The sequence below is a fragment of the Zootoca vivipara genome, chromosome 1 (assembly GCF_963506605.1).
Source record: "Zootoca vivipara chromosome 1, rZooViv1.1, whole genome shotgun sequence".
In the NCBI taxonomy this organism is placed as follows: Eukaryota; Metazoa; Chordata; class Lepidosauria; order Squamata; family Lacertidae; genus Zootoca; species Zootoca vivipara.
This window is the reverse complement of record NC_083276.1, coordinates 116,745,800-116,761,165: the sequence shown is the minus strand read 5'-3', so window position 1 is coordinate 116,761,165 and position 15,366 is coordinate 116,745,800. Positions and strand designations below refer to the sequence as shown.

The following is a 15,366-nucleotide window of genomic DNA, read 5'->3' as shown; positions in this document are numbered from 1 at the left end:
CTGTTTGTGTGTCTTCCTCTTGGATTTTGGGCAAAAGACAACAGTAGTGATAAACAAAAAACAAAAAGGTGCTGACAGAGGTCAGGGAGTTCCTGACTACTGACAACTCTTCACATCTACTTTTTCAGCGCATTTTTTGAGCTCTACTTTGGACAGGATAGTCTGAAAAACATACAAGCCAAAACTAGATTTGAAGTATGCTAGTTTTTTTCTGTTTGCAGATGGTAGAAATCTGCATTGAAAGCTACTATACTTTTTCAAAGAAGGGTGTTTTTTCATTCAGTTCCATCTATTTCATTGAACATATTCTAATATTATATAATATAATTTGTTAATAATATAATCTTAGTAATGTGTTTGTTCTGTGCAGAATCAAATTGTTTCCAGGAACAGGAAACATGAAGTTTCTGATAACACTATATTTAGTAATCATGGCAGTAATCCAAAATACCTCGGAAAAAGTAGACAAATATTTCTTATGTATTTATTAAGGGAATGAAGATGTCCTTTCAGAGAATGCTTTTATTCAGATTAAATCTGGTTCAGAAATCAAGCCACAAAGCAGAAATAGCAACTGCTATATCTTGAGATCCTTGGAAGATTAAGGTGGTATATAAATGAAATGAATAAACAAACAAACAGTATGGCCTGTACCAGCTTATTTTAAAATAATCAAGTTACTAGACATGGACGGAAAATCTTCTCATAATCAAATTTCTTCATATAAGAGTTTTTATTCCCTAGGTATCACTGAAATGCTATCTAACTAATTCAGAATTCTGGGCTGTTACACAAAATTTCCAAGAACAGACTTAGACGTTGCACAGAAGTAGTAACGGAAAGTATTAACGATTCACAATTGCTGCATACCATGCAAAGCAGGAATTCAACCAAGTTCTATATCTGGAACCTAGATATGTCAATGCATGGTAGATGGACAAGTTCTAGCTCTGTACATTAACCAGGAAGCAGAAAGGGAAAGTAGCACAAGAGCATATTACTGTATCAGCATTTTGTTAGGGATTTTAGGACAAGACCTGTCAAGGAAAACAAAGAACTTATTTATGTGCGCTACAACAGCGGCAAGAGTCTTGTTAGCACAAAGATGGAAGACTGACGAAATCCCAATGAAAGAACAATGGCAAGAAAGACTGATGAGTTATGCGGAACTGGCAAAGTTAACATACAAACTACAGGAGAAGGACAACCGTGACTTCAAGGAAGAATGGGAACTTTTTACAAATTATTTAAAAAGACAACAGAAAGATTTGGACTCCTTGGCAGGTTTTGAATAAACACCCACAACTTTATTAGTAAAATAGATGATAGATAAGGTAATGATATGTACAAATTTACAACATGCAGAGAACAATATGTATAAACAAAGCAGAGAGGGGAGCTGAGGGAAGTCCATGGAGGGTGGGAGAGGGAGGGGTGGGAGGGAATAAAGGGGGGAATGCGATTGGAAACATTGTTAAATTGTTTTGGTTAATTTGTTTTAATAAAAAATTATTATTATTTTTTAAAAAGGAACATATTACTGTATTTATATATCGCCTAATATTTCTGGACATTGCGGAAAAAAATTAACAAATGAACTAATGAACTGGAGAGAATGGAGAGAAACTAGGAGCAGAAAGGAACATAAAGTTTTCTGTATGTATAGATCTATGGGCACCAGTTTTGCTGCTTTCATGAATAGCAAGAGTGGTGTGTGCAAATCCCAGAATTGTAGAGTTGGAAGGGACCCCAAGGGTCATCTAGTCCAGGCCCCTGAAATGTAAGAATCTCATGTGCATTTTCTGCGCAATTTGCTTGCCAACTAGAAATATGGGCCCCAAAAGAAGTTTCCTATTCTGAAAACACAAGCAACATCCATTGAGTTCTCCCTCACTCCAACCACACTGTCAAGGGAAAACCATCCCTTTAGCACTTCAGCACTGTGCTCACTCCCACGCCTACTGGGTACCTTTGACAAAAGTAATTGCAAGAGCCTTGCTCTTTCTGTTCCTGTGTCACAAGTGAAATAGAACTTTTACATCACACCTATCCAGGAAATGCATAAGCTAAAGTCACTGGATGATAAGCAATATTAGTCATACTCAGAACAGGTCCATTGAAATCAGTGTACAGTACTGTACATTAATTTTAGTTGCTGTACTCTGAGTATGACTTAGCTCTCACCCACTTGCTTTTAATCTACCATAATTATGAATTTTGGCTATCAATGGTTACTAGGGTGTTTGCTTTCAGAGGTTAGAGCTTGTGTGATCATTTTGAAACAAGTATTTCCCCCAAAAAATCCACAATCTTTTAAAACGAGGTTTCATTCACAAGCACCAAGATACAATTAGGCCTATGGTTATTAAACTTCAGCAATGATCAGTATACTATTTCCTGTTAACATGTTTTGATGTGGCAGCATGAATCAGTATGGATGATATGAACATTCCAATGTAAGTTATTTTAATTTGCATTTTTCCAGAGCATGTTCCAATTCTGCCATTTGTAGCAGATTGTCCCCTAATAAATAACCAAAGCAACTGGTAGTCATCTGTTATATATCTTCTCAAAGTGCTCTGAAAATGTTCACACCATCTACAGGAGGGGTGAGAAACCTGTAGCCCTCCAGATGTTGTTGAACTTCAGCTCCCATCAGCCCAGTGTGGCTAATGGTTACAGATGTTGGCAGCTGTGGTCCAGCAGCATCTAAGGAAGCACAGCTTGCCTATCCCATCACAATTTCTAATTACGCCAATATTGGTTAATATTTTAAAAGATTATCGAATAAGATGTGTGGACACAATGGTGAGTATGAACAGAACTTCACATTCCCCAAACAAATTTGGCAACAACTGGTATTCAAAATGCTTGATTAAATATCATGCCATGTGTATGGCTGCCATTAACAACATGCAGCTAGCAGGTTAAGAAAGCTTCCCAGGCCTTCACTTCCAGCTCACAAATAACAAATGCAGCTTATGACTTTATTTATTTTCTGCTGCTCCAGAGAGTAAGACCCAAACCAATGACTTCAAATTACAAGAAAAGGGATGTAGACTGAGCATCAGGAACAACTTCCTGGCAGTATGAGTTTTTCAACGATGGGACGCACTGCTATTTAAGGTGGTAAGCTCTCTTTAGAGGTTTTTAGCAGAGGTTGGATGGCCACGTATGTACAGTATTAGAGATACCTGCCACTTGAGGACTTTGGCAGGGGGCAGTGTATTCAGATAAGGCTGTGAATATTCTCCATCCAAAATTCTAGAGAGCTACTACCAGCCAGCATGGACATTACTGAACCAGATGGACCAGTAGTCTAATTTGGTTTAAGACAGCTTTCTATATTCCTAGGCCCTTTCCAACTTCAAAGCCATTTGAGAATAAAAAATATACCCTAATATGCAAAAATCACCTTTGAGAATAACAGCTGAGACTATTATATGATATGTGCAGTTTTTAGTATTATAACCAAGTATAGTTCAAAAAGCCAGAAAGGCACAAATATTTTGAGGTGACCATATTCTTCCCTTTACTTGCATAATCCACGGCAAATATAATCAATAAACTTTCTGCTAGGTATTTACTTGCACTGAGAAGTGTTCTCCATGACACAGAAAAAAATCATTTTGTCAACCTCATATATTCAAAGAACCATTCTAGAACTTGATTCTCATTACTATTATAGTTAGCAGGTTCATAAAACACAACCAAAGCATCAAATTAAGGTTTTCCTTACATCTCTTTTTTATTGCCACAGCTGTTCCTTTTTTTTACTCCCCAAACAGAAACAAAAATGTGTCTTATTACTGTACCACTGACAATGAGGTTTGAATGGATTTACTTTATAGTGACGGTTCGCATACAGTGGTACCTCGGGTTACAGACGCTTCAGGTTACAGACTCTGCTAACCCAGAAATAGTACCTCGGGTTAAGAACTTTGCTTCAGGATGAGAACAGAAATCGTGCTCCGGTGGCGCGGCAGCAGCGGGAGGCCCCATTAGCTAAAGTGGTACTTCAGGTTAAGAACAGTTTCAAGGTTAAGAATGGACCTCCAGAACGAATTAAGTTCTTAGCCCGAGGTACCACTGTACAGTGGAACGAAATTGATTCGTTCCGCAAGTCGCTTTTCGTCTTGCGAAACGCGGTTTGTCGCAGCAAAAAAAACCACCGCAAAAAAAATCATCTTGCGAAGCACGGCCATAGAAAACTTCATCTTGCGAGTCACCAAACACATCGCAAAATGCTTTCGTCTTGCGAGTTTTTCGTTGTGTGAGGCATTCGTCTTGCGAGGTACCACTGTATTTATATTTTCACTCTGCTCTTTCAATGAGTAGCTTACAAAGATCTAAATGGCATGACATACAAAGAAAAGGGAAAACCAGTTCTCATAACAATGAAGCACAATCCCCACCCCAAGCTGAAAATAGGATCTTTCAGTCTTGTTCCATCAAATTGGTCACAGTTAATGAGAACATTTCTATTATTTATTCCCCTTTACTTTATTTTATCCTTCAGCATTGGTGACTTAGGCTGCAATCCTGTGCACAAACTCGGTAGTAAGTCCCAATGAATTCAGCAGGACTCACTTCAGAATAGACATAAGCAGGATTGCACTGTAAATGACTGCTCACCAAAGCCATGTCCTAACATTAAACTTTTTCCATCTGTACCATAAAACTTCTTATTGCTGATTTTTAAATTTCAACTTCTTAAATTATGTATCCTGTATAAGCTACTAGAGCTATGGGTGCTAGGAAGAAAAAAGTATGTGTCACTAAGCTGTGCAATGTGGTACAAGACAGGGGCCTCTCAGGTCCAATTTAAGTAAGAAGCGAGAATGTCCCAAAGACTAGTTTGGGTCAGAAACCCCACCCCATTGGAAAGTGTTGATATAATAGGAAGTAGCTTATGGAAGATAATGTCAAACTTTTAAAATAAGGTATAGTATATCAAGAACACAACATTGTGATTAGCTTTCACCAAGAATAGCTTATTTACGGCCATCATAGTAATTGCCTACAATTGTACCGGTATAGATTTTGAATGGTTCTATATAGGACCCCCTACATGCAAAATCTTAAGAAAGAAATGTAGCTTAGCACAATCCTAACCATCTAAGTGCAAATGCAAGAGACTAACATTAGCATGCACTATTCTGCACACCTGGGTCAATTAGTTGACCATGCTAATTGAAGAATACTGCTACTCTTTCTGCAAGTAGCAAAAAACAGAAATAAGAACAGCAGAGAACTTCTCCCACCTCCATTGTGAGGAAAGTCAAGCAGAGATACTGTACAGTGACTGGACCAAGTTCACCCAGTGAGTCTCATGCCTCAGTAGGGATTCCAACCCCATTTTTCCCAGGTCCTGGTCTGACACTCTAACCCAGGCATCCTCAAACTGCGGCCCTCCAGATGTTTTGGCCTACAACTCCCATGATCCCTAGCTAACAGGACCAGTGGTTGGGGAAGATGGGAATTGTAGTCCAAAACATCTGGAGAGCCGAAGTTTGGGGGTGCCTGCTCTAACCACTACACCATTAGCTAAGAAGGAACCTTTTTCAATTAACCATGGTTAACACTGGTACAGAGGTAAATATTGACAACAGAAGGGAGAATCATGCCATAAAGGGGAGAAGATAGGCAAAAGGAGTATGTGAGCTTTCAATCTACAGTGGTACCTTGGTAGTCGAACGGCTTGGTTCCTGAACAAACCAGCAAACCGGCTCCTGAACACTGCAAACCCGGAAGTGAGTGTTCCAGTTTGCGAATCTTTTTTGGAAGCTGAACGCCCGACACGGCTTCCGATTGAGCGCAGGAAGCTCCTGCAGCCAATCAGAAGCTGTGCCTTGGTTTTTGAACCATTTCAGGAGTCGAATGGACTCCCGGAATGGATTAAATTCAAGAACCAAGGTACCACTGTACTCCCAATCTCTGAACCACAATGTCAGATGCTCTGGAAATCAAAAATGCACTGTACAAAAGACAAAACTGATGCTTACTACAGCAAAGTAAAAACATGTTGGCCCAAGGTAACACATGTTAGAGCAGGCTTCCTCAACCTCAGCCCTCCAGATGTTTTGAGACTACAATTCCCATCATCCCTGACCACTGGTCCTGCTACGTAGCTAGGGATCATGGGAGTTGTAGACCAAAAACATCAGGAGGGGCGAGGTTGAGGAAGCCTGTGTTACGAGAAATGGTGGAAAAGGTATCAGCTGATTCTTTAATAGTCAGTTAAATGAACATATCATATGATCATCAGTTGTCAACATTAGTTTACCTCAAGTTTGCCCATAGGCTATGAATGAGGTTTTGGATTCGGAAAGACCAACAACTGGCTGCAATCCAGAGCAGTTCCTTTTCAACATACTCTTCATTAGTTTTCAAAAGTTAACCAAGGCTGAGATATTAAATGCTAGCATTTTAAACTAAACTGCATTTTATTTTTGTCACATGATATTCAGAATGCCTTTCTGAAACTTTACTGCTTGAACATGAAACCAAAGTGTTGGGCCTTTACTGAATAATCACAAAATTAATAGGCTACCTAGGAGCTTATTATGATAAGAATAAAAGCATCAATCCAAAGGTTCCCTGTGCACAGTACTCGGCTGCAGTGGAAGTATCTGCAGGCAACGAGCAACTGAATTATCAGTATGGGGTCAAAGCAGATGTGACCGTAAATAGCAGCAAATAGCAGCATGTCGGGTGGTATAGACTGATAAACAGCTGTGGAGGACAAATTAACCCCTTTCCTTCTCTGCTATGATCCTGAAGAAAACCCCTCCTTTGAAGGTGCCATTTTCACTTGGAAATCCCCCATTCACACCAATAGGGAAATCTCTCCCAATTCAAACAGCTCATTCTCAAGATCACAGCAGGTGAGAAAAAGGTTAAATACCTTCTCGTGCCTTCTGAAATCCAAACAACAATTATCAGTTCCCTTTCAATGTTGCTGCCATTTACATTAAAACAAACACATGTTAATTGCAAAGACACTTTAACCTCATAATCATGTCGACCCACAATTTTAATATCAACTACCTGTTTGGAGGTGAGAAGGGGCTTTTGAATTATTATTATTATTATTATTATTATTATTATTATTATTATTAATCTACTAATTTCAAGTGACTGGTACAGTCAGAGCTGGATACACTGACTGAGGGATGCAAATAGGGATTAACCTGGCCCATCATTGTTCTTTTTTACTGAGGTAATAGGGTAAAAAACACATATAATTCACATAAATTAGGTCATGGCTAGCAAATTATTGTCCTCCAGCTGTTTTGGACTAAAACACCCATCTGACCAGCCAGCATAACCAACTGTCAGTGTTGATGGGACTTATAGTCCACAAAATGTGGAGGTCACCACATTACATACCTCTGCATTAGGCACATTGTGTATGAGCCTTATGATTTCTGGTTACAGTGGTACCTCTGGTTAAGAACTTAATTCATTCTGGAGGTCTGTTCTTAACCTGAAACTGTTCTTAACCTGAGGTACCACTTTAGCTTTCTGTTCTCATCATTAAGGTAAAGATATTAACCCGAGGTACTAATTCTGACTTAGCGGAGTCTGTAACCTGAAGTGTCTGTAACCCAAGATGTCTGTAACCCGAGGTACCACTTTATATAAAAACAGTTATGGAACAGAATTGATTTGGAGTTGTGAAATTTTACTCCTACTTCAAGATTCTAAACATGCTTATACAGAACTAAGTCCCATCAGTTTCAGTGGGAATTATTTCCCAATCAGCATGCTTAGGACAGCAGCCTCAGACATTTAACTAAAGTTCAAAGGTGGCAACGTATTAGTGGCACATTAGCAGAAGGCTTTATAAATATTTTTTAATATTCCAAAGCATATATAATTATGGGTGCCCAAACTGCACTCTATCCACTTTTGTCTGTTTCTTCCAGTTTTAAGGGCTCCAGGTAAACTGATGTATGCAAATTAATAAAGCTAATCTGTGTATCATGTAGCCATCCAACTAATACTGTTTAAATGTTAACTTTCAAGCTCTAAAAAAACCCCACTTGTTGCAAAAGTGCATCTAGAATCATAAGAGTTGGAAGAGACCACAAGGGCCATCCAGTCCAACCCCCTGCCAAGCAGGAAACACCATCAAAGCATTCCTGACAGATGGCTGTCAAGCCTCCGCTTAAAGACCTCCAAAGAAGGAGACTCCACCACACTCCTTGGCAGCAAGTTCCACTGTCGAACAGCTCTAATTCAGTACTGAAGTCAAAGATGATCTCAAACTTATTTTAGGAAGACACAAGGTTCACATCACACTTGCAAAAGTAACTGGGTACAATCTTGGTTAGCAGTGCCATCTTTTGCAAACCTTTATGTTGCTATGCTTTTGCAGAACACACAACTCCCTAACCTCCCCCAAAGCTCTACAATATTACTAATCCGTTCTACCCTAAAATGGTAATCCATGTACAAGCCTAGCAATTTGAAAGTTCCAGATCAGGCATCCCTAAACTTCGGCCCTCCAGATGTTTTGGACTACAATTCCCATCTTCCCCGACCACTGGGTCCTGTTAGCTAGGGATCATGGGAGTTGTAGGCCAAAACATCTGGAGGGCCGCAGTTTGGGGATGCCTGTTCCAGATAAATGATCATCGGCAAACATTAACCACTATTGGGAAATATTTCCTTAGATACTTTGGGTGATATCCAACACTTCTCCCCCCTGCTGATGAAAGGCATCCATCAGGGGAATGGGAGAGAAAAGCATTTCTCAGTAATCCCCACTCTTCCCTTTAGTCTCCTGTGGCTCCTCAAAATCTGGAGGGCTGAGAAACCCTGTGAAGCAGTTTTTGAGTGACAGCAGAGGGTGTAGAGAGGAGTCACCAAAAACTGCCTCCCGCCCTGCCACCGTTCTGCTGACAGCTTTCCACCAGTGAAGAGGAAGCAGTGGATATCACTCATTCAACCCAATTATAGGCATACTTATTTGGAAGTCCTATTAATATCAAAAGGGCCTGGCTGCTAAACAAACCAGGTGGATCAAGCCAAGGAGTTCTACAATTACATTCAGTATTATTTGCTACTGTAATTAAATCAAAAGCAACAATGATTATACCATACATGTAAGCTTCTGGAAATGACATCATCACATTAGGCATTAGGAAAAAGGAAGGAAAATACAACTATCCATTACACTTTACCTTGATTGGGGCTGTGGAAAACTTTACTTTCCTATCTGGATCAGGATCTTCTTCTTCAGAAAGTCCAGGAAATTCCTCATAATTACTATCATAGTTGTATTCCTCCTCTGGCAAGGTTTCTTCTCCTTCAGGGCCCTGACTACAAGTCTCTGTTTCTCTGTCATCGTCAAAAGCTGCATTCTCTATCCCAAAAGCACTGGAAGAAAATCCACTACAATTTTCTGGCCGTTCTTGTTCTTCATCCTCATCTTCACTATCTCCTACTTGTTCTACATGATCATGCTCTCTCGTTTGAACTTCCTCCGGAGGTGCCACATCTTGTACTCCTTTCTGATGGGGCTCACTGCACCCACTAAGTTTTTCCATTTCTTCAAAGGTGAGTCCACTTCCTTCACCTTCCCAGCTTGGAAATCGGAGTGGCTTCTCCTTCTGGAAGACATTAACTTCCCCCACAATTTCACCATCATTCTCTAAAGTTTTATTCTGCACCATTATCAATTCAGCTCTAACTACTTCTACCTGAGAGATTTTTATTGGGGCTCTATCTACTTTAGTGGACACATTGTTTGTATACTGCAGATTCCTCTCAGAGGTTGGTTGCTCTCTTCCAGATGCTTCTTCAGTGATCCTACTATGTTCATCCTTTTCACTAGTACTGCTGCTGCTCAAATAGGAAGGAGCGGCGAGAGGTTGATTTTGCTTCAAGTACAGCTCTTCCTTAACCACTGGCGATTCCCAACTGCAGAACACCGACTCGACTGGACTTTGAGTACCCTCATTTTTTGAAGTGTCTTTACACTCTTCACTGTCACTGTCTGCCAGGAAACTCTCCAGTCTTCTAGAAATAGGTCCAGCATTCAGTGAGGACAATCTAGAGCTGGAGTGCTGCAACTTGTGTTCACTGTTCCCTTGACCCTCTGCCTTGTCTATGGTGACTTGAGAACCAACATCAGTATTGAAATTAAAGTGATCAACCACACTACTACCGTCAGAAGAGGCAGAGCCATGCCTCCTTCTATCTTCAATCCTTTCACTTTTGCTAGGAGTACATCTGTCCAATGAGCTTGGTTTTTTTGTGTTCCTTTCAAAAAGTTTCCTAGTCTCAGAAAACTTCTCCGCTAGGGCAGCTTTGTCTAGATGTCCTTCATCACTGCTACAGATAATTTTGTCAGTAACCGAAGCAGCAGGTAAAGAATCCTGGGGACCACTGCAAGGGTCAGAGTCAATATTTAGGAGGTTGTTTTTTTGAACACAAAAGAAAGATGGGCTGCTGGGAGAAGGAGGAGCAGGGTCACTTGCAGCTGTTTTGGTGATGATCTTGGGCTCAGAGGGTGGGCTGTTCTCAGAACAAAGTGGAGTGGAAGAGCCACCCATCTGCATGAACATATTTTTGATCTTGTGTACCCTGTTGCCATAGGTGACAGCTCTGCCCCGAACATGTGGGTCATTACCTCCACCATTGGATGAGCTAGTCAGCTTTTGCTGGGAGCCAGATCTATTTGAAGCATTATCAGCGTTCACAGAATCAAAACTGCACTTAATAGCATGAAAATCAGCTTTATATGCATTTCTGTGTGGAGAAGCACTTCTTAAAGTCCTCTCTCCTTTACCTTCAGTCTTCATCATTGTCAAAAGGAGAGACCCTTCACTCATTTACAGTGGGGAGAAGTATGAAAACCAACAGCAGTCCCCTTGCTGTTCTTCACAATGACTGGATACAAGCCTCTTACAAACTGGAGACAAAATGAGACTGGATGACGCCTCTGACTGGCTTATTCCATGCAGGCACTGAAGTGAGTTGTGGGAAGAGCCAGAGAAGAACACACACAGAGAGAACAAGCACTCGAGGAATGTATCTGGAAAAACGGGATCCTAGCGCCACGGCTGATCTACTATCCTGAAAGCCATCTGCAAAAAAAAAAAAGGGTTAATGAACCAAAGGAGACCTCACCCATCTACGCCAAGTATCTCAACTTCTCTCAAACAGAATTTCATACCCTGAGGAGCAGCAGGAAACTTCTCTCTATTGTGTTCTGCCAATCAAAGGGGAAGCAAAATAAAAATCAAAAAACGATTAAGTCGCAGGCGAAATAAATACAAGCTCTGAATTTCGGGAATTAATAAGAACCGAAGCTCAGTGGGGCATTACCCTGCAACCGTGTTTTCAAAGCCAGTGAATGGAAATAGAGGAGAAAAACTGCGTTAAGCTTTTGGAAAGCAGTTGCTTCTTTCTCCCTGGCCACTGAATAAACCATAGGCAGCTCTTCCTCATCAGGGATTAAGAGGAAAGGCTTCCAGGGCAGGAGGATGCGACTTCCAGGAAAGGCTGTGGAGCCCTTTCCACAAGGGGTACATTTGCTCCCGCGTTGCAAACTGCAAACTTTTCTTTCTGAACAGACCTGCCGGCCCAAAGGAGTCCGATTTCTCTCTCTCCACACCCCCCCCCCACACACAGGAAAATACTCTTTCCCCTCCTCTGCCTCCAAGTGGCTTGGCCGTTCCAAGTTCCTTAGAGGCCCATCTCTGGCTGTTCCTAATTCCTGAGGCGGGGGGGGGGGGGAAGAATACGTGGATGCCACAACTTCACACACACACACACACACACACACACACACACCCCACAATCCCCGCCAGTCAGCCAGCCAGCCCCCGCCTACGTCCTCCTTCTTCTTCCCTCACTCGGTGTCTCTCGGCTCCTTTTCTTGCCTAGGGCCAGGCAGGAATGCGAACAATTCCGGCCCGAACTTTGAGGCTTCCTTATGAGAGAGAAGCGGAGATAAAAGAGTCGAGTCGTTCTCGTCGTCCGTCCCCCTCACGGGAAGGGAAAGAGAGCAATCTCCGGAGGCTCACAATGGAGAGCCGCTGCCACGAAACTCGGCGGCTCCCTTTCCCCACCGTCTCCGCGGAGGGTTTGCCCGCTTTCCTTTCCCTCCTCACGGGAACCCAAACAACAACAACGCCCCCCCTCAAAGCACCTCCGAACTTATTACCTGAGGGAAAAAAGCTCATATCCCGCGCGGCGGTGGCGGCGGCGGCTCTTTCCCCTCCGCCCGTATCCGCCCCTCCTAACAGCGGCCCCCGAGGCTCCGGCTCCGGTTTACTTCTTCTTACTAGTTCTTTTCTTTTATTTTTTACAACTCCTCCCTCCTCACCCCAAAACAAAAAAACAAAACAAAAACTATTCGCCCGCCCGCCTTTCCACTATCAACTACTCTCCGTCTCGCGCGCCCGCCCGCACGGCCAGTTTTTAGTTCTTTTACGGTTTTTTTTTCTCGCTCTTTCCCCCCTTCTTCTTCTTCTCTCTCTCTTTCTTTCGTTTCACAGCCCCCTCCCCTCCTCTCCAGGCCGCGCGGGCAGGCGCGCGCTCAAGCCCCCACAACAACAAAGGGGAAAAAAAGAGTCCCCGGAACGCGAGCCCCGCTTCTTCCTCTTAGAGGGAGGGAGGGAGGGGGAGCGGGATCAGAGGTGAGGGACCGGAGGCGGGGAGGAGCGCGAGCGCGGCGGCGAAGTTCTGAGGGAAACGCCTGCATCCGTTGGGATATACCATACTCGGGAGGAGAGGGAAGGTTCGGGCCATACCATCTTGACTTGAGGGAAAAGCCGGGGAAAGAGTCGCTTCGGGTGGCTTCGGCGCCTATTGTTCCAAGTTTGCCCCCTGCTGCTGGTGGCATCTGCGTCTCTCTCTCTTTCTTTCTGCAACGCAAGGAAACCCCCTGAGACTTGTTTTATTTCCATATTTTCCATTTTCAACAGCTCGTAGATGGAGGGGAGGGGGTTGGCTGTTAGATTCAAATCCCAAAGCCACCAATGGACCATATTTATTTATCTATCTATCTATATCTACGGTATATACATACAGGCCTAACTTATATGAAAAAATATACTTTTTAAATTGGAAAAATGCCCTGGCATTTTAGAGAACTGATGCAATTCCCCCAAGGCTCCGAATTATTTTATTTTAAATAGAATTTTATTACAGGGCACAATGCGCAGTGTCCCATATGCATGTAAATTCCGTTGATAAAAATGGGACTGACTTCCGAATAATGTGGATATACAATCCTTTGGCAACTGTTGAAGCCACTACAGTGGTGGCTACTTTGGAGTAAGCATGCAGGATCAGACTCTTAAGGTTGCAGAGGTCACCTGCTGCATCCATAATTGTGGGTGCCTGGGAAGAATGCTCTGTGGCAATGAATGGCAACTGTTGGTGGAGTGTAGGAAGGCAAACTTTCTCTCAGCCTCCAGCCTCCCGCCCCTCCAATTCAAGATCATATATGGCTGCCTGTTTGCTTTAAGGTGCTGACACTGGTCTTCAAAACCCTAAATGGCTTTGGACCCAAATAGCTGGTGGAATTTATTGAGAATTCAAACTTCTCTGCTGTTTGAGAAAGTAAAATTGAGTCCATCAAAGGAGGTTTTTTCTTCCTCTTTTTCTCTCGGGTCTTCCTTTCCCCTTTTAGGCTGGATACTGAAGGTCATTTCTGTTAACTTGCAATAGAAGTGATTACTGTAGCACAAACTCTGATACTTGTACATACACAATGGGAAAAGAGGAGCCTTGCAGCTTGGAGAAAAAGTGAGTTCATTCTGTTGTCTTATTTCCTAATTCCTAATTGCAGCTACTCTCTCTAGCCCCATTCCAGCAGATGGAGTTATGAAATTGGCTACATTAGATGGCAGGCAGCACCTGGTATTGTCAATTTCATTTCCTTAAAATATGTTCTTCAGTGGACAGAAAAGGGCAGTATATACTGTTCAAATAGGAAAAACCTAGAAAATGTTTTTCAGATCTCTTCTGGCCATGGAGGAGCAGGTATCCCTGTGCTTCCGCTGCCTTTTTTATTTATTTGTATTTGTTTAGAGAAAGATACCCTGTCTTTCCAAAGCTTTCTCACTACTCAGAGTAGTTTACTCTGAAACTGAAATACTGTACTACATTCCCATAACAAAACAATAATTTCCAAAGGCTCATGGGGAAATGCAAATGTGAACACATTGCTTAACACTGTGGAAGTGGGGGATGTTTAGATAAGAAACTTTAATATGTTGTCTGGGCAGGGGCTGAGGAGAAGGAAGAGTGTGTTCCCCATCTCCAGCGATGCTATACCCAGTAGCTTATGCAGTGATGCCAATAGGTATCCTTTGCAGCCATTCAAACATATTGATGCAGAGCTACTTGGGCCGTTCGGTGTTTCGTTTTGTGTCAGAATCCTGAAAAGCTAGTTTGTCCAAAAGCTATGGCAAAACATGTGTACCATGAACACTAACAGGCCTTCAGTATTGCCTCAGTCTCCAGATGTTATAACTGCTGAAGTGCTAAGGTGCTGGGCAGGATGCAAAAGCAAAACTTCACAAGCATTTGAATCAAAAGCCACAGAAATGCTGATCCTAACACAGGTAAAAAAGACCCCTGACCATCAGGTCCAGTCGTGTCTGACTCTGGGGTTGCGGCGCTCATCTCGCTCTATAGGCCGAGGGAGCCGGCGTTTGTCCGCAGACAGCTTCCGGGTCATGTGGCCAGCATGACAAAGCTGCTTCTGGTGAACCAGAGCAGCGCACGGAAACGCTGTTTACCTTCCCGCCGGAGCGGTCCCTATTTATCTACTTGCACTTTGATGTGCTTTCGAACTGCTAGGTGGGCAGGAGCTGGGACCGAGCAACGGGAGCTCACCCTGTTGCAGGGATTCGAACCGCCGACCTTCTGATCAGCAAGCCCTAGACTCTGTGGTTTAACCCACAGCGCCACCTGGGTCCTAACACAGGTAATGGGGTGAAATTGCCTATAATGATTTGCAGACTAGAGATAACCAAGCAAGGTGACAAGAGCAGTTTTTAAAGCAGTTTTAACCATGCTATTGTTATTTTCATTTACATATTTATCAACTGCCCTTCACTATAAGATACCAGTACAGGTTACAGCACTAAAACAATATTTAAAATGGTTGAAAGCCAAGCCAGTAGAATTCCAGTAGCATGATGGTGTCCAAGTATGTTTACCTGGATAGACAAGCATTTCACAGAATCATAGAATGGTAGAGTTGGTTTGTTCAACATTTTTCTCTGAGCAAAGCTCAAGGCTTTTTTTCTTTTCAGCAGAGGCTGATGAACATCTCCAAAAATGAAGCCATCTTGTGCCCTGCTCTTCTTGAATAAAAAATTCACCGCCAGAATA

The 15,366-nt window shown here is 42.5% G+C and overlaps 1 protein-coding gene across 3 annotated transcripts in view; it reads right to left on the bottom strand.

The window, feature by feature from the left end:
• LOC118094658 (neurabin-1) overlaps positions 1–12,656 on the bottom strand; it is a 46,816-nt gene extending 34,160 nt beyond the window's left edge. The window contains exons 1-2 of one of the 3 annotated variants that reach the window (XM_035135230.2): positions 12,182–12,656; positions 9,192–11,099 (exon numbers count right to left, since the gene is read on the bottom strand). In XM_035135230.2, coding sequence (XP_034991121.2) covers positions 9,192–10,844 — 1,653 coding nt within the window. In that variant the 5' untranslated portion in view covers positions 10,845–11,099; positions 12,182–12,656. Of the gene's footprint in view, positions 1–9,191; positions 11,100–11,188; positions 11,643–12,181 lie in introns of those variants that run through there. The other 2 variants (XM_035135241.2, XM_060281091.1) reach the window with 2 other exon arrangements.
• Between the last annotated feature and the right edge of the window lie 2,710 nt (positions 12,657–15,366).